The 26,728-nt window shown below is 42.5% G+C and overlaps 1 protein-coding gene across 4 annotated transcripts in view; it reads right to left on the bottom strand.

The window, feature by feature from the left end:
• Nucleotides 1–1,348: 1,348 nt before the first annotated feature.
• Nucleotides 1,349–26,728, bottom strand: part of ENTPD4 (ectonucleoside triphosphate diphosphohydrolase 4) — a 120,398-nt gene continuing 95,018 nt past the window's right edge. For 3 of the 4 annotated variants that reach the window (XM_070375532.1, XM_070375531.1, XM_070375530.1), the window contains exons 3-13: nt 25,727–25,924; nt 25,012–25,217; nt 18,795–18,945; nt 18,172–18,275; nt 14,622–14,681; nt 14,189–14,343; nt 12,415–12,581; nt 9,457–9,781; nt 7,508–7,593; nt 6,506–6,667; nt 1,349–5,368 (exon numbers count right to left, since the gene is read on the bottom strand). In XM_070375532.1, the coding sequence (XP_070231633.1) occupies nt 5,140–5,368; nt 6,506–6,667; nt 7,508–7,593; nt 9,457–9,781; nt 12,415–12,581; nt 14,189–14,343; nt 14,622–14,681; nt 18,172–18,275; nt 18,795–18,945; nt 25,012–25,217; nt 25,727–25,924 (1,843 nt within the window). In that variant the 3' untranslated portion in view covers nt 1,349–5,139. The remainder of the gene's footprint in view (nt 5,369–6,505; nt 6,668–7,507; nt 7,594–9,456; nt 9,782–12,414; nt 12,582–14,188; nt 14,344–14,621; nt 14,682–18,171; nt 18,276–18,794; nt 18,946–25,011; nt 25,218–25,726; nt 25,925–26,728) is intronic. The other variant, XM_070375533.1, reaches the window with a different exon arrangement.

The following is a 26,728-nucleotide window of genomic DNA, read 5'->3' as shown; positions in this document are numbered from 1 at the left end:
GGCTGGGGCCAGCAGGCTCCCAGACAGGACGGGGCTGGAGAGGACCCTTGGGGTGTAGGATTTCCTCTGGGTGGGAGGCTCAGCTCCAGGCAAAGCCCCAATCTATACACACTGGGCTTTGGGAGAAAGGGCGCTCCTAAGCTCCTGTGTCTTTGATGACTTTCGGTTAGAAGATACTCTGTCTCAGACAGAGATGACATTCCCGGCTCCCAGGACAGTGAGAGCACCACAAACCCCTCTGTGCAATCCATTAGCATTTTGGGATCTCAGGGTAAAAAAAAAAAGATCCACTTTTGCATTCCAAACTCAATGGGGGATCAGAAACAGATGAAAAACCAAAACCCAAAACTGTTGCCTTGCAGGTCTGTTAACAAGGGCAGTCTGCTGGAAACAGGCACTTATTTCTCTTCCAAGAAGTGGAATAAAATGTAGACATCTCTAGAAGGCTTTGATATAATTTATTTACCCTCAGGCACAGAGGCCTGTGTTCACTGCGTTGCCTCAAGAATTATTTAAGCAGGTTTTAACGTTACCATTCCTTCCTGTGCTCACTGGCTGGTTCCTTGCCCTGCACTCACTGCCCTCCAACATTCCCACTTGGTTCTGCCTCCCCCGAACCTGCCCTGCTTTTATTTTTGTTGTTCTTAACAGCCGGTCCCCTTCCTTTCCATCTGTCTCTTAACATCTATTTTCAGGTTATGGCTCAGGTCCTTCCTCCTGCAGCCCTATTTAGATATTCTCAAACAGCTGAAAAATAGGGGTAGCTTCTAATAGTTGCTGGCAACATTAATAACGGGATTCATGCTTCTCTGGAAAAAAAGCCAATGGTTTTAAACTTAGATCTAATTGTAAAATGGTGTAATATAAGGTCAGCAATTATTTTACTACTTATAAGACAAAAATGCATAACATTTGATCATTTCTTTTCCTTTCATGTATATACATAGTTAATGTGTTTCCGTCGCTCAGTCCTGACTCTTTGCGACTCCATGGACTGTAGCCCACCATGCTCCTCTGTCCATGGGATTATCCAGGCAAGAATACCAGAGTGGGTTGCCTTTCCCTTCTCCAGGGGATCTTCCTGACCCAGGGATTGAACCCAGGTCTCCTGCATTGCAGGCAGATTCTTTACCGTCTGACCCACCGGAGATATAGTTAATGGGTCCTTTAAAATGACAATCTTATATAAACAGTAGTCTTTCAATGGCCTTTATTGTTGATGAATAGCTTAGTATTACACCGTGGTGAATGTTTCTACTCATTATATATTTGGGTTTCCAGCTGAAGGACACCGGGACCCCTCCCTCCACCACGCCTGTCAAATACAGCAAACGCATGGAGTCTGTAGTCAGACTCAGACAATTTATTTTACTGAATTGAGATTCAAGTTCAACTAAGCATTCTAACAGGTAACAAGATTCAAACATCAGAGGAAAATCTCTTTACAAATCACAAGCAAGCAAGCTCACACAGAACCTATGGGCCATCAGATGAACTTCCACTTTATTCTCAGCACCCATCCCTCTGGAGTGTCGCAGGGTGAGGCTGCCAAACACAGAAAATGATACAACAGCACAACTGCCCGAGGGCAATTATTCTTTGAATGGAAAACACCATTTAAATCAAAAACATTTAGAGATGCTCCCTTAGTTTGTATAATTCCTAACCTCGAAATAAAATCTCAGTAACAGAACACAGAATTCTCCTTGGTTGGTCACCTCATTCACTACGGAAGAGGACAATCAATAAAAACGTAAAAAAACATAACCCTGAAAGAGAAATAAATAACTAAATAATTTACTTATAGGTAGTTCTGCTGCACTCATTGCACGTAACCACACAATATTCTAAAGCTGATTTTTTTTTAAAAAAAGCTTGGAAAACGCAGTTGCCTGTTTGAGTTTCTTGCTAAGTGGTGCATGCTTCTTAGATGGAGAAGTATCCTATGTTAAATCTGAGTTTCAGATTTAAACACCAGGTACTCTAGAGCTTTCCCACCTGGGTGCACAGGTATGGTGACAGGAGAGCAAGGGGTCTCCCCAGCTTCCAGCTGGGGAGCTGCAAAAAGCCAGTGGTTTAGGGCGAGAATGTGCAAAAACCACTGGGACCAATCAGTCTGTTTGTACTTTTACTGTGATGTCATTGCAGGGACTGTAAAATATTCAAGAACATTCTCTGGAGGTTTAAAAAGGAGCAGCACAGGTAGGATGATGAACAGAAGCGTTTACTTGAGGAATCTTTCCACCCAACAGAAAGCTAACACAGAACACTGCTCTTTTCGAGGCTTTCAGCAAGTTCCCTCCCACCCATCTGATTTCTCCTGCTTTCTGTCACTAAAAGTGTTCACACTTTACTGCCTTCTTAGCCAGCCCTTAATTGACATTATTTCTTTGCTTCCAGAATTAGGCCCCTCCTGTGCCTGCTGATGTCACAACAGGGCAGAGTGAGCGCCCACCCCCCAACAGCATGTTTTAAATTTGGGTTGGGGGAGGGGGGAATATGTTATCTGGTTTATTAGAAAACCAATCTTGAAAAGTACCTAGAGAAAAAGATGAGTGAGATTCTGGCACATCCACAACTATTTTCAGATTGCACTTGGTCATGTCTCTGGCCCTTCTTTCTGTGCTCACGCTGGTCGCAGGGACCTCTCTAAATAGAGAGAAGGCACTGGATATCCGTTCTTGAATGGACCCTCTGTGGAGGCTCAGCAGCGTCCTCTCTAAAGGGACACTGAGTAAGTGTCTGAGGCTCTACAGGTCACATGTAGTCTCTGGTGTGTATCGGTTACTTTTCCTTTAATGACCTCAAAAAAACTGAAAACACATTCTCAGCTCAAGAGTCTCCCAGATTTTCCCTGTGGGTGATGGCTTGCCAAGCCTCTGCTGGGATTTCTTTGATGGGGTACACAGCTCCGAACTATGCAAAGTACAAGACCACTGTGCCTTGGGACCCTAATCTGGGGACTCCTTTTGGAGACTGAGATAGGTCCTGGCAGACGGATGTCAAGCTTGGATCTTCCATGCTGGTCTCTGCTGCACTCCCCAAACATACAGAGCTGGACCACATTAGCACCCTTTATCTAAAAAGTGGCTGTTTACCGTAGGAGGTCTTAATTTACGCCCACTTAAACCTACCTGTGCTAGCTTATCCTTGTCGTGATCTGAAAGGCAAAATCACATATTCCAGGTACTGGGAAATTTTCATCCTGCAGGTTAGGGCCTTACTACTCCACATGGCTGGTGGTAGAAAAGCTAACGTGTAAACTTACTTTTTGTTCATCACTAATGCCACCTACAGTCCGCAGGGCAACCCCTCTAAGAAGTCAAGGAGAAGCATGCCAGCTCTCTACCCCTGGGGTACTCACGACACAGCTCACGGTGTGGCTGTGCCTTGAAAAAGAACAGTGTTTACCAGGAACCAAGGAATTAAACAGGTGGAGATCAGCATTTCAGAGGCTGGATTTTTTCGAGAAATACCTGTCTCCATCCTCTCTTAAGTCTCTCTACACATGAGATGCTATGACACCATCTAGCTCCTCCAACCTTCTTGATATCTGAGAGGCAAACTTTCTACCAACAATTTTTCCATTGTTAGAATGTTCACTTCGAAGAGCAGGATCAGAGGATTTGCATTTCTTTCATAAATCTGTAATCTTTTTTTTTTTTTAATCTGTAATCTCTTAAGTTATCAACATATAGTATGTCAGGTTTTTAAGTAATTACTAGACAAGATGAATATCCAATTTTTTTTCTAAATTAAATAAGGGCTTAAGAACCTGAATTCTTTCTCTCATCAGTGTTTCTTTTAAAAAGCAGCTGATGACTCTCAAAATATAAATCTGTTACCAACTAGATGGATTTACCTGTTGTGGAATTAAGAAATAGTCTAGGGGCGTGCATGCATGTGTACACACACACACACACACACACACCATCATCTAAAAAACTATGTATGAGAATGTCCAAAGTTTCTGAACTAAATAAATAGGTAAAAAACCACCCATCTCACAGACTTTTTAGATTTTTGTTTGAAATGTCAAACTTGTTTTCCTCAAAATGTGAGTTGATTCTTCTTTCTCTTAGTCCTGTGGCTTTACAGTGGCCCTGCCAGGACTACCTCAACCACAACAATCAAGCCAAGTCTCTGAAATACGAGGGCAGGAGGGATACCAACTTGTAGGTGGAAGAAACCAGAGCACAATTAAATAACCACAAATGAATGAGAAATACAGACATGCCAGTTGGCAGACACCAGCTCCAGTTCTAACAACATTAAAACCAGTGAAACTATGAATTTTCCAACTCAGTCAAAAACATAGTGTTCTAAGGGTGCTGAAAGATGGGATGAAGGAAGTAATTGCCTGTGGTTGGTATCGAGGACTGATTTTTTTCTAAATGAAATGAAATGCAACAGTAGACTCTGAAGCATGTGCTTTTAAAAGTGACAGCACTGTACTCTCTCTCTCTCTCCCATTGGTGCTGGGCGCGTGCACGCGTACACACACACACACACACACACACACACAGCACTCTGGTCATTTTCACATTTTTTCAGGTCTCTTCCTATCAATTTTAAAAACTGCTACCTCTTGGTGCCTATACCTACCTACTGTGGATATAAATGGTTCTGGTTTTTTAAACCTGCCAAGAAAATAAACAGTAAGAGCCCTGAACAATAAATAAAACTAAGCATCTCCCTCTTTAGGTGAGAGCTTTCAAGACAGAAACAGGGATGATCAGTCCAGTGAGAACGTGTTCTGGTTCTGTGAAAGCGTCACCCCTCAGTTCCAACTCCCCTGACAGAGGACAGCCTGCTGTTTTCCTCCAGTATCAAAGTGCATCTGTTTAAAATCGAATATGCCTTAGAGAACAACCCAAAATCTTTGTAATTTTTGTCAGACAGTCTATGCAGCAAAAATGAAGTGATGCTCCCTTTTCCTGACTCCTCCATTCAAAGCTGTACACAGAACAGCTGGACGCAATACTTCTAGGAGAGTGGAGTTTACTAACAGTGGGGTTTGGTTTTGTTTCAAGGAACAAAAAGGAAAAGGAAAAGCAAAACTAAGTGAGAATGAAGAGGAGAAACCCTGAGGCAAAAATGGCTTTTCCTGTAGAGTCTTCTGGGGGCTCGGAGTCCGGTTCATAAGGTACCAGCTATCTTCTGGGACGGAAGGCCTTCCTCCAGCCAGACTGCGGCAGCTGAGCCGCTGCGCGGGGCCCGCCGGTGGATGCGCCGCAGCCGCAGCAGGTAGAGGAGGATAGCGAGCAGGACCACCAGGAAGCAGCCGGAGAACAGGTAGTGGTTGTACACAAAGGAGAAGCCCCGCCAGTGCGCATGGCTGGCCCGGAAGGTCTCCTGCTGGATGTCTCTGCCCCGGGGAACAAGAATAAACAGGACGGCTAACTAGGCAGGCAGCAGATGCAAGGTGACGGTGCCCAGGGACCGGGCAGGGGGGACCTGGTTTAGGACCAGACAGAAACTGTCACCTCTGTCTCCCAGACCCGGTTCCCTCACCTCTAAAATGCAGGATAATGCGGCCCAGCAGAGGGTGGTTCTGAGTATGAAAATGGTAACACATGAAAGTGTATTTTACCAACACTCTGGTTTGGGTAACAAAAATCAGAGAAAGTTAGAACTGTGTTTCACTAATACACAGAAGCCATGTGGAATCAAAGCACATGTTTGTGATCAGTAACACCTACTTCTCAGTTTCTGCTGTTAACCCAGCTAAATATGCTGCTGGGCAAGGCTTAATTAAATGAAGGGAAAAACAAAACCAAAAGCAGCTAATACATTTATTTGTGAACCAGGGTTCTGATGTGGGGGTCAACTGACAGCCAGGTCTGAATGTGAAAGGGGAAGAAGACATGTCTTTATTTTATGACTCTGGCTGCAATGCAGTATTTCCACTGAATGTGAATGCAGACAAAGACCACTACAGTGTCAGCAGGACATGTGAGTTCCTAGTACAACTCACAGATCTTTTCCATCACACTGGGGTGTTCTGCAGATGCCTCAAAATACTATCAACAGGTATCACTACACTGAAATTCCAGAAAATATGAATTCTGCTGCCAGGTCTTGCTATCTAAGGTTTTAATAAGGAAGAACATACACTACAAATCACAAGTTTGTCTTCTGTAATGTTTGATAAATATATTGCAATATAACAGTTTCCTCTATAGACTTTTGCATTTATATTATGCACTAAAAGCAAGATTTCAGGAAGTGGTCCAAGGCCATAAGGGTTAAGGACCCTAGAATGGACCCCTCTGTGTCGGGGCTAGGGAACAGAGAGCTGATGACAATGGGAGGGGAGGATGCACCAGTGTGGAAGACCAAGTCAGAAGCCTTCCCTCCCCACCCCTCCAACCCCGCCATGCTCCCAATCTGCCCTCAGCGAGCATTAACAACGCCCCAAAAGCCCACACCCACGCTACCAGGATCCCTTAGACGCAGAGAAGCACCTTCGGCTGGATTTCTGTTACCAGATGCCCAGCCTTACCTCAAGGGTAAGAAGCGGGTCCTGTAGAGGATTGCTCCGAGAGTCCACTGCACCTCCTTGTCGTAAACCTGCAAGGCTGTCTTTAAATTTCTGTAGTTGACAGGAAACGAGAAGCCCCTGTGGAACACCTCAAACATCCAGGCAGATTTGAAGCACTGATACCTACAAATGGCACAGACATGAAGGGGACTGAGTCACTGGTCCAAACACACCCCTGTGGTTGGTCTTGCCCTCTGTGATGGACTTCACGAGGCTGGTCCTGAGGGCCAAATCAGCATCTCCAGCTGATTCGCTTGGTTTATACTCCTTGTCCCACATCTTTCACCTGTCAAATTGATTCGCCCATGAAACCTGATCTCTATGTAATTTAATACGTGGTGCCCATGAGAGATTTTTCCCCTTCGGCTTTCCATCATTTAACTCCTTTCTGAATGAATACTGAGCAAGAGTCACCTTCTTTGAACTTCAGTTTCTTTTTTATATAATGAGAACATGAGAGGGTCCTTTTTGGCTCTGATAGTCTATGATTTTAAATATTTATCAGAGGCTTGCTTTTTGCAAAGTGCTGGGCTAAGCAAGTAATACAATATCATCATAAATAATAACATAGCCAATGTGGTTAAGCAAAGGATTTTTAAAAAGCAACAAATGTCATAAAACAAAACAGAATATGATAAATGTGCCAGAGTCATAATGAGGGCTCTGGAGACTCGGAGAGAGGGACAGAGCCTGGCTGAGTGGACAGAGGAAAAAAGCTCTGACCTCTGACCTCTGGGCAGCGCATCAATGGCAAAAGATGCACAGGAGAATCCCAGGTGGAAGGAAGACCAAAACGGAGTCCAAGACTGCAAGACATGTTTGGGCAAGTCTTTGCCATCCATCTGAAAGGACCCTGGGCAGATGTGGAAGAGCAGGGACCGATGAGGACGCAAAGGTAGACTGGGGCCAAGACTGGACACACAGTTTCTTCAACATACCCTGGGCTCTCTGTCCATGACTTACTTGAGCCTGTGGAGGTCGGCGTGAGAGGCATACAGTCCTCGGTCAAAGCGTTCCCGCAGGATCGACCACTTTGTGGCACAATAATCCTGAAAGAAATTTCACCCCAAGTATATCCCAAGTTTATTAAACTTTTTTCATTTAAAAAAAGTATTGACCAAATTCATATTCATAATGAACATATCCTTCCAATTAGGAAACACAAGCTTAATGTATGTCCATATCCCACAAGGACATGACACACACACTCCGTGAATGCTTCACTGATGAGAGAGACAATGCTTGTTTTTCATCTTAAATTTTGGTCAAGATCATTGTTACAGAGAGTTTCACTGCCCACAAGCAACCTCTTCCAAACTGCTGAGTTTCTCCCCCCGTGACTGCATGTGACTGGCACAGATTTTGGAAAAGTGAAGTTGTACCTCAGATGATTCAGACTTAACACCTAGGTCCATGGCTACATGGTATTCTGGGAACTCAGTGTGTGTGTTCAGTTGCTCAGTCATGTCCGACTCTTTGCGAACCCAGGGACTACAGGCTCCTCTGTCCATGCATTCTCTAGGCAAGACTAGTGGAGTGGGTAATCATTTCCTACTCCAGAGGATCTCCCTGCCCCAGGGGTCAAACCTGGGTCTCCTGAGTCTCTTGCATGAGCAGGCGGATTCTTTACCATGTGAGACACTAGGAATGCCCCTGGGCACACCAGGATGATTACAAGAGATGGGAAAGAGATGCCACCTTTTCCTGATGTCACTTGTACAGAGGTATATATTAAGAGCTAAGACTTACTGAACACTGTGTCAGCACCTTTTCTGAATGTAATGCTTAAAACAGCTCCTTGACATGGCTGCTATTCTAAACTCTGTTTAAAGGGTAAAGAAACTGAGGCTCAGAGAAGCAGTGAAACTCAAGACAGGGGACACAGAAAATATGGTGCTCAGCCTGGGGTGAGAGGGTTAGGACACCTGTCAGGCAGAGGAAACACCACGGCTGAAGACAAGATGGAAGGGAGCGCTGACAGGAGGGAAACAAATCTCTGATACGATTAGAGCATAAAGTGCTGGGTGGGGAGACGCGGGCGGGGGCAGCAGACACACTAAGGTATTTGAAATTCATCCTAGAAGCAAGAGGAAACGCTGAAGACTCTGAAAAGGAGACCAGGTGGCAGCACTTGGGTTTCAGACAGAACACTGGGGAGCAGTGCGGAGAATGAATAATGGGAGGGAGACCAGAGCAGGAGCACCAGAGGGAGGCTCCTGCAACGGTGCAAGTGACAGAGTCCAGGACTGGGACAGTGAGGGTGGGACAGAAAGCAGGGAGAGCAGAGGCTGAAAAGTTATTTCTGACGTATAATAATATGCTTAATGATTGCTGTAACAGGGTGTACGGGAAGGGATGGATGAGTGACAGGGGGAGGGGAGGGGGACTAGATGGCTTGTGATGCCATGATCAAGGCAACACAGCAGAACAGAATGGGGAGACAGGAGGGGATGTTTGGAGTTGTGAGAGCTAGTAGGCACTGGGCAGGAGTCACATGTGGAGCCTCTTTCTGGGAGGCAGCAGCAAACCATGAATTCAGATGAGACCAGCCAAGAACCTACAGGTCAGAGGACCAAGGGAGGCGACTGCCCAGGCTTGGAGCCTAGGGGGCTTTCAGGAAGGCAGGGAGAACAAGAGAAGAGGGGTGCTGGCAGCAAAGGGCAGGAAGCTGTGAGGAGCTGTGGGACCAGAATTACACTATTACGTGTGGGAGCCATGATGGTAGTGCAGTCCATGGAGTGGAGCAGAAATTGGCTCACGGGGGGTGTTTTGGCTTCTGCTGTGACTGTCCCTCTCACCTAACCAAGGCCCAGCCAGGGCTGCTAAGGCGCTGCACACAGCCTTCTGCCACCTCCCATGTCCTGCTCCAGTCTGGGGCTGTCACTGCCTACACCAGCTCCCTGGACAGTTACCTTGGCGGCTCTAGTAAATGCTGTGGCGTCGTAGTCTCCGCCCATCCGTAACACATCTTCCGTGCAGTAGTAGAACTCGGAGAAGCCGTAGAACTCGCTGTTCTGGAAGTGAATTGGAGGCTGGTAGACCCCATTGAGGGAGGTTTGCGTCTCGTTTGTTTTGTTCATGAAAGGCTGGATGGTCTCCCGGCACAGGTCAAAGTCCCCCGTCCCCCGCAGGTACAGCGTCTGTCCGTTTTGCTGGATTTCATCTTTGATGTCCAGGGGTAGGCAGGGGTCCAGGTACGGAGTGTCAGGAGTTAGTCCGGTCTGTTTCCCCAGGAGTCTATAGGACCAAGAGAAACTTCATCATGAGACTGACAGAAAACTGTGAAGAAGAAGGTGGCTGCAAGTCAGTGTTTCCCAAACTCTGTCCCGTGGAACACAAAAGGGTTTCAGGAAAAATCAAGCTAGAAAAACACAGACTTGAGCCCCTCCAGGAGATTCATAGCACACACCTGAGTACAGCAGACACCTAAATGGGGGCCAGTGAAACTAGGACCTGGTCAGATCACTGATGCTTTCCGTGCCCTGTGACACAGCCTGATGTCCTCCGCCGCTGAGGGTACAGTTAGTAAGCTCTTCCGTGTCTCTTGTTCACTGCAGTCCAACGCCCACTCACTGTGTTATTCCCAGCCCCATTTTGGCCGCAAATGCCTGTGATTTTAATTATATATAGATGAAATGTGACTGTAAAAAGAAGGTACTGGTCTTATGAAAGCTGGGTCAGATGCCTTAGAAAAATACGATAAAGGCAAAATGCTAGAAAACTGGTGTCAAATTAGGTATTAGCAAGATTTTTTTTTTTAAGTTTGGAAAAATTAGTAAAAATCTAGACAGAAAGTAGTATCAAACTGCTTCACAGATGTCTTTAAGGCTTTGGTATTCTTGAAAGAAAGCCAAAATGGTATCAAATGAGTGGGTGCAGTGCCTGCCAGAGAAATGACAGATGCAGCCTAAGAAAAGCTTTTAGTCCAGAGCAAAAGATTGGCAACTGAATACACAAGTTAGAACAAAATGCTTGAGGTTGATTCTATTTTTACAACTCTCTGCTCTAACTGAATTTTTTAAGTTAACCAACTATTGATCCCAACTGCAGCAGATAACAATTTTACTGTACTGTGGGCTCTGAGAAGTCCTGTAGAAATCTTCACATTGTTCACTGAAATGCTCTACACTTGCTACCTCCCAATGAAATGTCCAGATCTGTCATCCTACTGTGTGTCTTCACCGCTAAAGAAAAGCTCAAGTTATGTTAGTGTCTGACACCAGGAAATCCCACGGGCCTAAAAGGTATTGAACTATTAGGAGGGCACCTGAATTTGACATTCAGTCACTGAAATTAAGTCAAGTTTCTACCTGACACTCAACTGACATAAGATCAGGGCAACTCAAAATGGATGTGCATGTAATAAATTAAAGTCTTTGCCATTAATTTAAAATATTTGAATAATTTAAAAAGTCTATCATCATTACTAATGGCAAAGAGATAAATATGCATTTGAAGGCTCAATTCAGGACATATGTAAAAAGTGATGACTAATATTTATAATGATTATATAAATCTAGGATGAGCTAAATGTGTATTTCATGCTACAGGTTTTTCTTGCTCTATGTCTAAATTAAGAAGTACCACTCCACGGCCCACTATACAACCTTCTTGACATTAAAACCAATTAGTAAAAATTAGGGCTGCAGAAGAAGGTATTTCTCCAAAGTTCTAAATTAAATGTCCTTATAAAATATTTCTATTTTAAGAATATGATTAAAAATAATTTTAGCAAAGTATGCTATAATATGCCATTTTTAAAAAGAAACTGGGACTACTTACTATCTCTTACCTAACATTATTCAACCAACATGTAGAGCAGAAAAAGAAAAAGTTTTTACTGTTTTTCCTATTCACACATGTAAGTTTCTGGAAAATGAGGAGCTAAATGGCTCTGATTTGGACTTTCTTAAAGTTTAGGCCGCCACAGGTTTATTAAGATTAAATTGTAGTCAATATTTTATAATAACTATAAATGGAGTATAAACTTCAAAAACTGTGAATCACTATGGTGTACATCTGAAACTTATATAATATTGTACATCAACTACACCTCAACAACAACAAGGTCAAATTGGTCAAAGAAATACACTATCATTTAGCTCTATAAATCAGGATTTTTCCCCTCAAAATTGTTATATCAAAACAAAACAAAGCATAGTAATTAATAACTCTTTACATAACCCCAGATTTCAGAGTTTTTCTAATTCATCCAAACAGCTTTTCTGTTCTAATGGACTAATTTTAAATAAATATTTGGTACATACTTAAACACATAAAATAAATTTAAATTGATAAGGTGTTTTTGATATTTTCTATACCAGAAATCTTCATAAACTCATTTTAAAAAGTGTTACTGCTAAAGATGCTTAAAATGACAAACTTTGACTTCTGGATCATTTCTTTCTTATGAATAACTTCCTTCCTACAGTCGTATTTACCACATAACCGCCCAGGCTGGTTTCCACGACACTAGGCCATCTCATAACTCAACGCCACCAATGCATCCTGTGGGCCACCAGGAAATCCGAGTGGCCCAGGTACTGAGTTTCCCCAGGACTTGACAATCTGGAATAGCACCACCCAGGGCTTAAAAGTATTTAATATCCTGAGAGCAAGACCTCTAATCCAGCAGTGAAGCCCTGGGTCTGAGAGTGAGAGCCTCCTTCAGAGCCTGGTAGGCTGGGGCTGAAGGCAGGACCCTGCACCCTTGAATTTCTTCCCCAGCTCAGCAGGCTGGGCGGGCGGTAAACAGCTAGCAGTGCTGACGTTCTTCTGCTGACTGAGGGCTCCTGCTTCGCCTGGGTATGTCTTCTATGAGGACAGACCTAGATTTCAAAGTCGTGGCTGAGCAGTGGAAGGTGCTTTACCTGTTCTTCTGAACTGTGCTGGCAAATATTCTGTCTTCATACCTCTGTCGAGCGGCATTGCCACCAAACCCAAGAAACGTGGCCACATAGACACGGTACACATGCTCCGTTTGGTGAATGTCACACCCCAAGTTAAATTCAGCCAACAGGTTCTTAGCTACTTCTTCCTGCAGACGTAAGGGCCACAAACTTAAGTATTTTAAGCAAAAATAATTACTTCCTTCTAAAAAGAGGGATCCTGAAAGAGTCTCATCTAAAAGGAGCAAACATTTTGCTCCTGCATTTCCCAAGGATCCTTCTAAGCATCTTTCCTACTTCAACATGACAACCCTGACAAAAAATTTCAGGTGGGCTGCACATCTGTGATACCAAAATGACTTTTTAAAAAGAATGTTAACAATGTGATCTAGTAAATCTACTCAGGAAATCCCACACTATGAAAATAGTCTTCAACATTGAAGTCTCTATACACAACCACGTCCTTTGCAATTCTGTGACAGAAAATACTGGATGCCATTGAAATATACAATTCCAGGGAGGGGTTAGTTATTATGGTAGCAGTTTATGGAGGAACATGCTTATGCACTGTTCAATAAAGGACAAAGCTCTGGACAAACAGTAAGATTATAACAACCATATTTTTAAAAACTATGAGGAGGTAGAAAAAGAATGAAAATAAATACACCAAAACACTATCTTTTTTTTTTTTTTTGGATGATGCATCCATGGGAAATTTTTATTCCTGATTTTTCAGTATTTTTTCCCAAATTTGCTTTTCTGAGTTTCTTGCTTTGAGGGGAAAATGTGACTTTTTACCAAGAGTGTAATAGTTTCTAGAGGCATGCCTGGATGGGAAGTAGGAAACACAAATTGCAATACTTGAATTTACAGAGCATTCTTCTAAGGCGCTTAATAAACATGTCAAAAACACATCGATGTTTACTGAGTTGACATGGTGTCTGGCAGGGCGTTAAATATACTATATGTGCCACCTCAATCAGTTTTGTAATAGTTCTCTGTCAGAGACACTTGCGTTTACATTTACAGCTGAAGAGACCTGCTCAAAAAAGTGAAGTGACTTGCATAAGGTCCCACAATTAGAGAGGACAGGGTGACAGTGTACCCAAGCTTGTCCAGCTCCACTCTTTTCTAACCACTCTCTCTGCTCGTATTAATCTACAACTGAACGGAACAGCGAAAGACACAGAGCAATTTGGGAACCCATCTGGACCGCCTCTGCTCTACACAAGGCCGCCCAGCCTCCTGGGAAACTAGAGGTAGAGGCAGGGGAGCAGATGAACGACAGAGTGGATCACAAGGTGAGAAACCCGGACCAGTGGATACAAACCTCAGTCTTTACCAGAAAAGTGGAGAGCTGTCTGACCACACATCCTTGCCCCCCTACATAAAAGTAATTTTTCCCAATTACAACTTAAGAAATCTGACACTATTATATTAAGTTTTACGATACCTGCTGAGAAAAAAAGTGACTGGAAACAGAAATAAAAACTCAAGTGTGTGGCTGACATACACACCAAAGGAAAATCTACGTAAGTTCAGAAAACAAACCAGCTGACTTCAATGAACAAACACAAACGGCTTAGTGGAGGTTTGCCTTGGTTTCCTCCCGTCTCCTGTCGCCTGGGTTGAGAAGGCGGGACCCTCAGCAAGCACAGTAAAGATGTGTTCAGACTCAGAAAACAAAACAAAAATGGATGGAGACATGTTAAATGAAAACCAAACCAAAAGGAAGGAAATTTGTACAGATAATAACCTGCTGTGAGGAGGCAAAGCTTACAGTTTTGGGTACTTCGTATGCTATCTGGGTTGACACGCCTCCCATGTCTAGAATACCAGCTGTTCTTTTACGAAGAATGGCTTCGCTGCTTTCACTACCAGGGATGTTAACTTCCACTACTGCCTCGTCATCTGGAAAGAACAAGAAACATCCATTGGAACGGAACAAATGCAGGGAAGCACAATTTTGCAAACAGTCATCCTGCTTTCATGGTGGGCTCCAGGGTATCTAGGAGACCCAACCCGCTCCTCCCCACTAAGATCAAGTTCACTCAGTGACAGCAGTGCCTCCCACGCTGCTCCCCCACACCCAGCTGTGTCACAAGACTCAGCTTCTTTTCTACGCTTTGCATGAAATAGAAAAAGACAGAGGTTCAGTTAGACACATTCACTGGGAACACAGTACTTACCATCTTCGATATGCTCAAATCGTCCAAGGACAAAATTAATGCCAATCCAAGCATAGACACCTAAAGACATTGTAAGAAGAGTAAAGTTTAAAAACAGTTTATGTAATTCTGATCAGTGCGATCTGTGCAGACATTTATTTTATCCCGACAAGCTGTGAAAACATTATCTGAAGAAATACACTTTTACTGGTGTTTTTTATCTTTTTCCAGTGGTTTTCCAAGAACTCTCAACTTTTAATTTTGTAGTTTCATACCATTTGCATGTGCTGAAAATATAATTCCCCAGGACCTAGTGTTCCTTTGAAATTTGGAGATTGTTTTGAAATACTGGAGTTTTCACTTTGAGGCTAAATCTATCGAGTGCAAGGTTTTAAAAACAAGTGAACTCTGACTCTTCCACTCCTTTATCCCACGCTCTCACTCAGTTCCCAAGTCTGATTCTCTTTTTATAACATTTTCTACATCCGATCCTCACCTGTTTTCATTATTGCCTTTATTTAATCTGGTACAGCAGTCTAACTGACCTTCTTGTTCCTACTTTCCCATTCCAACTCACGCTATTCTCTACTGGACTGACCCATAAAACAAAGCCCAAACTCCAGAGTCCAACAATTCAAGACCCGTCCAACTTTTCAAAACTGAATAAATTTGACGTGTAACACTGTGTAAATTTAAGTGATACAGTGTGTTACTTTGATACATTTATACGTGATTGCCCTTGTAGCAATATTATCATCACATCATTACAGTACAGTATTATTGTCTCTATTCACTACACCATGCATTACCTCTCTATGGCTTATTCATCTAGTGTTACAAGTTTCTACCCTTAAACATCATTAATCTTATCTCCTACCCCCATCCCCTGGTAACCAACATTTTACTCTGGTTTCTGACTTTTTCAGATTCTACAAATAAATGGTATCACATAGTATTTGTCTTTCTCTGACTTACCTCGCTTAGTATAATGTGCAAAGTCAACCATGTCAAAAATAAAAGGATATCCTTCCTCCTTTCTCTTGGTTACATAAGATTTCACCTTTGCTATGTACCACATCTTTAATTTGTTGATGAACACCTGAGTTGTTGCTGTATCTTGGCTATTGTGAATAACACTTCAATAAACATGGGAGTACATGTATCTTGTCAGAATTCTATTTTCATTTCCTTTGGGCATATACCCAGAAATATAAATGCTGTCATATGGTACCCCTAATTTCATTGAAAGTGAAGTCGCTCAGTCATGTCCAACTCTTTGCGACCCCATGGACTGTAGCCCACCAGGCTCCTCCATCCATGGACTCTTCTAGGCAAGAGTACTGGAGTGGGTTGCCATTTCCTTCTCCAGGGGATCTACCCGACTCAGATGGTAAAGCATCTGCCCGCAATGCGGGAGACCTGGGTTTGATCCCTGGGTCAGGAAGATCTACCCAACTCAGACGGTAAAGCGTCTGCCCGCAATGTGGGAGACCTGAATTCAATCCCTGGGTTTGGAAGATCCTCTGGAGAAAGAAATGGCAACCCATTCCAGTATTCTTGCCTAGAAAACTCCATGGATGGAGGAACCTGGTGGGCTACAGTCCATGGGGTCGCAAAGAGTCAGACACGACTGAGCAACTTCACTTTCACTTTACTTTCAATGAAATTAGGGGTACCATATGACACAGCATTTATATTTCTGAGAACTTACTTTATTGAGGAACTTCCATATTATTTTCCATAGTGGTGGACCAATTTATATTTCCATCCCTAGTGTATAAGGATTCCCTTTTCATCCATTTCTCATCAGAACCTGCTATCTCTTGTTTTCTTGAGGGTAGCCATTCTAGCAGGTATGAGGTGATAGCTTACTGTGGTTTTATGTTTTCCTGATGATTAGTGATATTGAGCATCTTTTCATGTGCCTGCTAGCCATTCTGACACCCTCTTTTGAAAATGTCTATTTAGTTCTTCTGCCCATTTTTAAATCAGATTTTGTTGTTGTTATTAAAGTCATATGAGTTCTTTACATATATTTTGGATATTAACCACTTATATGAAAGATGATTTGCAAAAAGTTCCTCCTATTCTGTAGGCTATCTTTTCATTTTGTTAATTATTTCTTTTTCTGCGCAGAAGCTTTTGAGTTTGATATAGCCCATTCGTTGATTTTTGCTTTTGGTGTCTTATCCAAAAAAATCATTGCCATGATGAACTTCTTTCTTTCTTACAGGAGCTGTACAGCACCAAGCCTTATGTTTAGGTATTTGATCCATGACATAGGGGTCCAATTTCATTGCTCTGCATGTGTTTCTCCAGGTTTTTGAGCATCATCAATTGAAGAGACAATTTTTTATCCATTAAGTTTTCTTGGCTCTCTTTTCAAGTATTACCTGACAGGATTTAATAACAGGCCCTCTATCCTGTTCCACTGGTTGCTGTGTTTATTTCTGCACCAGTACCACACTATTTTGATTACTATGGCTTTGGAGTAGAGTTTGAAACTCAGACACCTGATTGGCTTTGTTCTTTTTTCTCAGGATTACTTTGGCTATCTGGGGTCCTTTGCAGTGCCACCCACAATTTAGGATTGTTCTATCTCTGTAGATAATGTCTCTGGTATTTTCATGGGAATTGCATTCAATCTGTAGATGACTTACCAACTCTATAGAACATCTTTCCATATGGTTATGGCTTTGATTATTTTCAGTAAAGTCTAGGCAGTTTTCATTGTACAGATCTTTCACTTCCTTGGTTAAATTTATTCCTAAGTATTTCACATTTTTCATGCTTCTGTGGGTGGGACTGTTTTCTTTTTTAGATGCTTCATCATTAGCATAAACAATGCTAATGCTCATTTTGCATCCTCTTTACTGAAATAGTTGACAAATACAACAACTAATATTTTTGACTGAGTCTTTGGAATTCTTTGTATATGAATACATCATCAGCAAACAGCATTAAATTTACTTCTTCCTTTATGGATGCTTTTCTTAGCCTTACCTAACTGCTCTAGCTGGGACTTTCAATATTATATTGAATAGGAGTAAGAAGAGTGGGCATCCTTGTCTTATTCTTGATCTTTGAGGAAATGCTTTCATTTTATATAAAAAAATGTTATACAATGTTATTATAACATTATAATGTTATAATAACATTATAACAGCTATAATGTTAGCTGTGAGTCTGTCATATATGGCCTTTATTATGCTGAGGTCTGTTCCTTCTATACCCAATTTATTAAGGGCCTTTTTTTTTTTTAATCATGAAAGGATATACTTTGTCAAATGCTTTTTCTGCATCTATTGAGATGAAATGATTTTCATCTTTCATTTTACTGATGTACTACATTTATTGATCTGCATATTTTCAATCATACTTGTATCCCAGGGATAAATCCTACTTGGTCATAGTGTATAATCCTTCTAAGGGTTCTTTTTAAAAAAAAAAAAATTTTATTTATTTATTTATTTTTGGCTGTGCTGGATCTTCACTGCTGCACAGGCTTTTCTTTAGTTGCAGTGAGTCAGGACTACTCTCTAGTTGAGGTTCTGAAGACTAATATACTAACCTTCTTGTTTTCCTGAAATTACTTCTGCATGAGAGTCAGAAAACAGGAAGTCAAAGTGCACAGGGATGTCAGTCAGAAGGTCTTCCAGAATGGCTTTCTGCTGACTGTAACACAATCCCAAAATTTACATGTCAATATATTAAATCCTAAATTTTTCTGTTTTAAAAAAAAAAACAAAAACAAAAAACCCAAACCCTATAGCTCTGGTATATCCTGTGTGAAAAAAGTAAAATTTAAAACCAAAACAATTCACTAAAAAGACTGTTTAAGAAGGAATTTTCAGAAGTTGTATAAATTACGTGATTCCTAGATGTAGAATTACAACTGCAAACAATCCTTAAACTAAGAAAGTAAAAAATCAGGTTTTTTTTTTTAATGACAACTTTACAGTTTACTCTTCACAGTCATATAAAAATACATTAAAAGGTATTTTGTGAGTTCTGACTATACGTCTGGTACTGTTCCAGATTTGAACAGAGAATTTTTAATGTCTTCCTTTTGATGATGATGATGATGGAAGAGGAAGACGAGGCAGCGGGAGAGGAGGGGTGAAAAGGGAGAAAACCCACCACAGCCAACACCACCACTGGCCTGGCAGGCCCTGCCCTCGTGGGGAGGATCACCTTTCGGGGAGGATTCTCATTCCAGCCGTGCAGAGAATGTAGAGAGGGGTCTCTTTGTGTTTTGCCCGTGGAACATGCTCTGCAGCAAAGTTCAAGAGTGGAGAAATGTAATCACTGACTTTCTCTGGAGAAGTCGCAAACTCTGAAATGCCTACAGAAAAAGGAGAAGTCCTTTAAATTAATATCCAACATATATTGGGTTGGCTGTAAATGACGGGGATACTCCAAGTTCGGCCCCATGCTCTCTTCTCAGTCATCAAACACAGACCTAACGGAGCAATTGCTGTGTGTCCGATACTTGGGATCAACTGCATGTCAGCTTGTCTCTGCCCTTAACAAACATATCCACACTGGCCTCAGGCAAGTTCACTCTCTCTCACAGCTGCCATCACCATCTCTGTCTCAGATCTCCGAATCTTTTTTTAATTGTTCATACCATTCCTTTATTATGCTTTTAATGTTCATGAAAACAGTGATGACCACTTTCATTTTAATAGATCTCCAATCTTAATTGCAGCCATCCAGATCTCTTCCCTGACCTCTGATCATACTGACTTTATACTGATCATACTGAAAGTTACTGATCATACCCATAACTTTCCATGGGACACAGCCATGTCCTTGACCTCAGAGCAACATATGCAAATTCAAACTCAACTTCCACTGCAATCCTGCTCTTGCTGCCTGCTACTCACCTTAGCAGCCCCAGCAGAGGGCCCTCATCCCCAACAGATGTTCTGGGTCTCACTGATCACCTATCCTTGGTTCTGCTCACATTATTTCACTTCTCACCATCTCTTCTGGATACCACCAGCCTCGGCCAGCCTGCTGCAGCACAGCCTAATCTCTAGTCCTGGCCATCCCCAACCACTCTCTATGCAGAAGATGTCTTCTGCTTTGAGATCCTCTGGTGGCTCTATGCCCTCTGAATAAAGCTCAGCTCTAGAACAGCATAAAACTCGCTGCACACTCCCCCATCCCATCTCCTGCCACACTCCTTCCATTTGGCTCCAACTACACCACATGGCATTTCTGTAATGCTTTGTATTCTAGCCTGAGGGCCCCTGTACGTTCACCAGGAAGAACCTTCTCTTTGACTACCCACCTCCTTTCTCCCTCTTCACCTGGCTGACTCCAGCTCACCCACTGAGCTACATCCTCCCTGGAAGTCCTCCCTAATAGAACCCTCCCTGAAGGTGAGCTCTCATTATATTCCATGCTCACCCTCCCCTCTCAGTGTATATTCATTCCACCTCACTGAAACTCCCTATTTACTTGTCTGTCACATTTCAACTGGAAGTGTCTCGAGGGCAGAAACTATGTTTTGTTCAGTTAGTCTCAGCACCTGACACAGTCCCTGGTAAATAGGAGGTGCTCAGCAAATATTTGCTGAATGAGTACATAAGTGTTCCAGCTGTCATTTAGCCCATAATATTAAAGCTGAGGGGGATTTTAGAAATCCAAAATTTATTTCACAAATTAGGAAACTGTGGACTCAAATTAAGTGATCTGTCAAAGCAAAGAGCAGCAAACAAACTGAAAGCCAGATTTTTTTGGACTCCATATACAAGATCATTTCAATGGACACCAAGCCCAAAATTATTCAGTACAGTCGCTCAGTCGTGTGAGCAATTTTTAGCGACCTCATGGACTGTAGCACACCAGGCTTCCATGTCCATCACCAACTCCTGGAGCTTGCTCAAACTCATGTCCATCAAGTTGGCGATGCCATCTAACCATCTCATCCTCTGTCATTCCCTTCTCCTCCTGCCTTCAATCTTTCCCAGCATCAGGGTCTTTTCCAATCAGTTAGTTCTTCCCATCAGGTGGCCAAAGTATTGGAGTTTCAGCTTCAACATCAGTTCTTCCAATGAACACCCAGGACTGATCTCCTTTAGGATGGACTGGTTGGATCTCCTTGAAGTCCAAGGGACTCTCAAGAGTCTTTTCCAACACCACAGTTCAAAAGCATCAATTCTTCAGCACTCAGCTTTCTTTATGGTCCAACTCTCACATCCATACATGACTACTGGAAAAAACCACAGCTTTGATTACACAGATCTTTGTTGGCAAAGTAATGTCTCTGCTTTTTAATATGCTGTCTAGGTTGGTCATAGCTTTTCTTCCAAGGAGCAAGTGTCTTTTAATTTCAGGGCTGCAGTCACCATCTGCAATGATTTTGGAGCCCCCAAAAATAAAGTCTGACACTGTTTCCATTGTTTCCCCATCTATTTCCCATGAAGTGATGGGACCAGAGGCCATTGTTTATTTTCTGAATGTTGAGCTTTGAGCCAACTTTTTCACTCTCCTCTTTCACTTTCATCAAGAGGCTCTTTAGTTCTTCTTCGCTTTCTGCCATAAGGGTGGTGTCATCTGCATATCTGAGGTTATTCATATTTCTCCTGGCAATCTTGATTCCAGCTTGTGCTTCATTCAGCCCAACGTTTCTCATGATGTACTCTGCATATAAGTTAAACAAGCAGGGTGACAATATACAGTCTTGACAGACTCCCTTCCTGATTTAGAACCAGTCTATTGTCCCATGTCCAGTTCTAACTGTTGCTTCTTGACCTGCATACAGATTTCTCAGGAGTCAGGTCAGGTGGTCTGGTATTCCCATCTCTTTCAGAATTTTCCACAGTTTATTGTGATCCACACAGTCAAAGGCTTTGGATAGTCAATAAAGCAAATGTAGGTGTTTTTCTGGAACACTCTTGCTTTTTTGATGGTCCAGCGGATGTTGGCAATTTGATCTCTGGTTCCTCTGGCTTTTCTAAATCCACCTTGAACATGTGGATGGTTCACGTACTGTTGAAGCCTGGCTTGGAGAATTTTGAGCATTACTTTGCTAGCATGTGAGATGAGTGCAATTGTGCGGTAGTTTGAGCATTCTTTGGCATTGCCTTTCTTTGGGATTGGAATCTTTTCCAGTCTTGTGGCCACTGCTGAGTATTCCAAATTTTCTGGCATATTGAGTGCAGCACTTTCACAGCATCATCTTTTAGGATCTGAAATAGCTCAACTGGAATTCCATCACTTCCACTAGCTTTGTTCATAGTGATGCTTCTTAAGGCCCATTTGACTTTGCATTCCAGGATGTCTGGCTTTAGGTGAGCAATCACACAATTGTAGTTATCTGGGTCACGAAGACCTTTTTTGTATAGTTCTTCTGTGTATTCTTGCCACCTCTTCTTAATATCTTCTGCTTCTGTTAGGTCCATACCATTTCTGTCCTTTATTGTGCTCATCTTTGCATGAAATGTTCCCTTGGTATCTCTAATTTTCTTGACGAGATCTCTAGTCTTTCCCATTCTATTGTTTTCCTCTATTTCTTTACACTGATCTCTGAGGGAGGCTTTCTTATCTCACCTTGCTATTCTTTGGAACTCTGCATTCAAATGGGTGTATCTTTTCTCCTTTGCTTTTAGCTTCTCTTCTTTTCTCAGCTATTTGTAAAGCAGAGGAATAGGACTGGGAGACCACTTTCCCCCCACAAATTTATCAAAAGATCATTTGAATGCTGAGCAACTTCCACAAAACAACTTCTGAATACTGTCGGAGGACACCAGGCACCCAGAAATGCAGCCTATTCTCTTTGAAAGGAGGTAGGACAAAATATAAAAGACAAGACAAAAGAGAGACAAAAGAGTTAGGGATGGAGGCCTGTCCTGGGGAGGGAGTCATGAAGGAGAAGTTGTTTCCAAACAGTAGGAAACTCTCTCACAGGTAGGTCTGCGGGGAGTTCTGGAATCTCAGAAAGCAGCATAACCGGGAGGAAAATAACCCCAGAATACACGCCTAACCACAATTGCAGAAAGGAGAACTTTCCTGTGAAAGGCTCTAACCTAACAACCTAATAGGCAGCCTGGCCTGCTCACAGAACAAAGGAGAGAGAATACCAAAGGAGAGCTAGCAGACTGCCTACCAGCCCTTCCCAGCCCAGAGGCAGAGAGGCAGGCTTGCGACAGTCAGAGCTGGAAGGCAAGCGGCTGCTACAATCTCAGCCCCAGGGATGGCATCTTCCATCAAACTGTGAGCAGGCTCCTTGCTGCTAACCATGTCTTCCCAAGATTCTGGATGGTTGACATTCACCAGGAGGGTCGTAGCCTGAGATTAGCTCTCCAAAGGAGACATACAGCACACCTGAGCTGGTACTCTCATGGGACACTCAGGGAAACTGAGCAGCCGGGATTGGGGAGGTGATTAAGATGCATGGCCCACCTGGGACAGTGTGCTTGCTAAGAACCTGGTTGCCTGAGATGGGCACAAAACACACACCCAACCCACAGAGACTGAGCCAGAACTGTGTCTGAGTGTCTCCTTTGGAGGTATGGGTCAGCAGTGGCCAGCCGCAGGGGCTACGGGTATGGCAAACCTGGTACGGCATAAGCCCTCTTGGAGGAGGTCACCATTAACCCCACCAGAACCACCAGAACACACAGGCCTGGGGAAACACAAATAAACTTGGAAGCTACAAATAAAACCTTGTATGCACAAGGACCCAGGAGAAAGGAGCAATGACCCCACAGAAAACTGACCCAGACATGCCCACGAGTATCCAGGAGTCTCCGGTGGAGGTTTGGGTCGGCGGTGGCCTGCTTCAGGGTGGGAGGCACTGCTTGCAGCAGTGAGTGAATGGAACCTTTTGAAGGAGGCTGCCATTATCTTCATTATCTCCACCATAGTTTGGCCTCAGGTCAAGCAACAGGGAGGGAACACAGTCCTTCCCATCAACAGAAAATTGGATTAAAGATTTACTGAACACAGCCCCGCCCATCAGAACAAGACCCATTTTCCCTCTCAGTCAGTCTCTCCCATCAGGAAGCTTCCATAATCCTCTTATCCATTAGAGGGCAGACAGAATGAAAATCACAATCAGAGAAAACTAACCAAACTGATCACATGGACCACAGCCTTGTCTAGCTCAATGAAACTATGAGCCATGCCATGTAGGGCCACCCAAAATGGACAGGTCACGGCGGAGAGTTCTGACAAAACATGGTCCACTGGAGAAGGAAATGGTTAACCACTTCAGTATTCTTGCCTTGAGAACCCCATGAACAGTATGAAAAAGCAAAAAGGTATGACACTTAAAGATGAACTCCCCAGGTTGGTAGGTGCCCAATATGCTACTGAAGAAGAGTGGAGAAATAACTCCAGAAAGAAGAGATGGAGCCAAAGCAAAAACACCACCCAGTTGTGGATGTGACAGGTGATGGAAAGAGCAATATTGCATAGGAACCTGGAATGTTAGGCCCATGAATCAAGGCAAACTGGAAGTGGTCAAACAGGAGAAGGCAAGAGTGAACATAGACATTTTAGGCATCAGTGAACTAAAACGGATTGGAATGGGTGAATTTAACTCAGATGACCATTATATCTACTACTGTGGGCAGGAATCCCTTAGAAGAAATGGAGTAGCTATCATAGTCAACAAAAGAGTCCAAAATGCAGTACTTGGATGCAATCTCAAAAACGACAGAATGATCTCTGTTTGTTCCCAAGGCAAACCATTCAATATCACGGTAATCCAAGTCTATGCCCTGACCAGTAAAGCTGAATAAGCTAAACAGTTCTTTGAAGACCTCCAAGACTTTCTAGAACTAACACTCAAAAAAAGATGTCCTCTTCATTAGAGGGGACTGGAATGCGAAAGTAGGAAGTCAAGAGCTACCTGGAGTAAAGGCAAATTTGGCCTTGGAGTACAAAATGAAGCAGGGCAAAGGCTAACAGAGTTTTGCCAAGAGAACACACTGGTCGTAGCAAACACCTTCTTTCTTTTTTTTTTTTTTTTTTTTTTGCAAACACCTTCTTTCAACAACACAAGAGAAGACTCTACACATGGACATTACCAGATGGTCAATACCAAAATCAGATTGATTATATTTTTCGCAGCCAAAGATGAAGAAGCTCTATACAGTTAGCAAAAACAAGACTGGGAGCTGACTGTGGCTCAGATCATGAACTCCTTATTGCCAGATTCAGACTTACATTGAAGAAAGTAGGGAAACCACTAGACCATTCAGGTATGACCTAAATCAAATCCCTTACCATTATACAGTGGAAGTGACAAATAGATTCAAGGGATTAGATCTGATAGACAAAGTGCCTGAAGAACTATGGACGGAGGTTCATGACACTGTACAGGAGGTAGTGATCAAGACCATCCCTAAGAAAAAGAACCTGGTTACCAAGCAGATATTTATTGTTTACATACCGGGTTTTATTTTCATGACCACAGGCTTTCGGTTTTTATCCCTCATTTGCCGGATATCCAGCAGATCGTGAGGATTGCCATTGTGCCGTGGCCAGCAATAGACAAATATCCGAGACCCGCTGCTCCCACAGTCCACCACGATGCCATAGTTCACATTGGGGTTATTGGTGTCTGTAGCTTCAATGTCAGTAACTCGTGCCAAGTACCTTGTTTAGAGAAACAGACATACTTTTACTGAGACAGAGACTATCCATAATGCAAAACACAAACACCAAGTCAGTGATCTCTAAGCTATGTGGCACTGCCACCAGAACATTTTTACAACTGTCAAATAATCAAAAAAATCAAAAGAAAACAAAAAGTGACCACGGTAAAAGTAACCTAAACCAGATACACACTCATCATTGTTTTAAATAAGTTCAAACAAGCTCTGAAAAGCAAAACTCTATTTTCCAACTGTCAACAGTAACTAAAAAATCAGCTTTAAATGATATTACAGGAGAAGCTTATGCTCAAATCCTCTTATGATGTGGATTTGGTGGTTAATAATTAAACAGTTTCAAACAGTTTAGTTTTTCATGCTATGCTGTATTGGGTACAAAATCCGTTTCCTCCAGCCACATGCTCCTTAAATTCCAACCTAATCCCCAAAGTCTTGAAGTCACAGGATGAAGGTATGGCATACCATCTAGAAAACACATTTTTTTTCTCCTACCTTTGAAACTTCTTGTCTTTGGAGAGCCGTCCATACTTATTTCGGATTATGACAACAGAAAAGTATAAAAGTGAGACAGCAGCAGCCAGAAGGCTGATGACGATAATTTGGCGTAAGTTGGTATTCAGAATTCGGGGACACCCCACTGGAGAGATGCTGAAATGCCAGGAAGCAGGAAAAAGACAGGAGATGCCAATCCTGAAATGCCAAAAGACAGGTTTAGCTAAAACAATTTGCTCCACAGAGGCCTCCCCTCACCTCCACTGATTCAAATACAAGACCTTCAGCAGGAGCTGCCCCTATGTTCCTGCTGGACGGCCTTATGTAGACCAGCCTCTTCCACATTGCTATTGTGCTATGTAAAATAGCCAAAATTAGAAAATCAGATGAATGAGAATTAAGCCCTGATGATTATGACTTATCTGTATTCCCTCCCTTTCTGGGGAGTATTAGGTAGTTTTTATTTTTACCCTGTCTCATTCCAAAAACAGAATTAGAGATAGTTTATACGAATTAAGTTCAATAAAGTAAATAAGTAAATGTATAATAAAGCCAGGTTTAAGGATGATGAATTTAGAGTACAAAAAAGCATGTAATAAGGAAAGCCTGCAAAGGTGGTTGAGCATGCTAGCAACCAAAACTTTGCCCGTTACAGTGGAAACGTAAGCGGTCCAGGCAGAAGCAGATTCTCTAACACTGAATTCCAAGGCCAATCTCTTCCTGGTGACTGCATGAGAAGATGGGAAATAAAACAGTATCTTTAACAATGTCCCTGCAATGGTCAACAAATACGTTTTGTGTACTCTGTATTTTTAGAAATATTCCTGAGACATTTCTCCAAATAAACTTTCTTCTCAGTTTATGTCAGGAATAGGCTTTAAATTTTTTTTTTTTTGCTGCCTTTGGGATAAATTCTTTTGTTTTACAGTTAATCGACACTCTTTCCTTTAAAGAGTGTTTCATGGACTAAAATACCTCAAAGAAGGGGGAGGTAGCCTGCTA

This window comes from Bos mutus, chromosome 8 (assembly GCF_027580195.1).
Source record: "Bos mutus isolate GX-2022 chromosome 8, NWIPB_WYAK_1.1, whole genome shotgun sequence".
NCBI classification, from domain to species: domain Eukaryota; kingdom Metazoa; phylum Chordata; class Mammalia; order Artiodactyla; family Bovidae; genus Bos; species Bos mutus.
The sequence above is the reverse complement of the archived record's forward strand: the minus strand, read 5'-3'. Positions and strand labels throughout refer to the sequence as shown.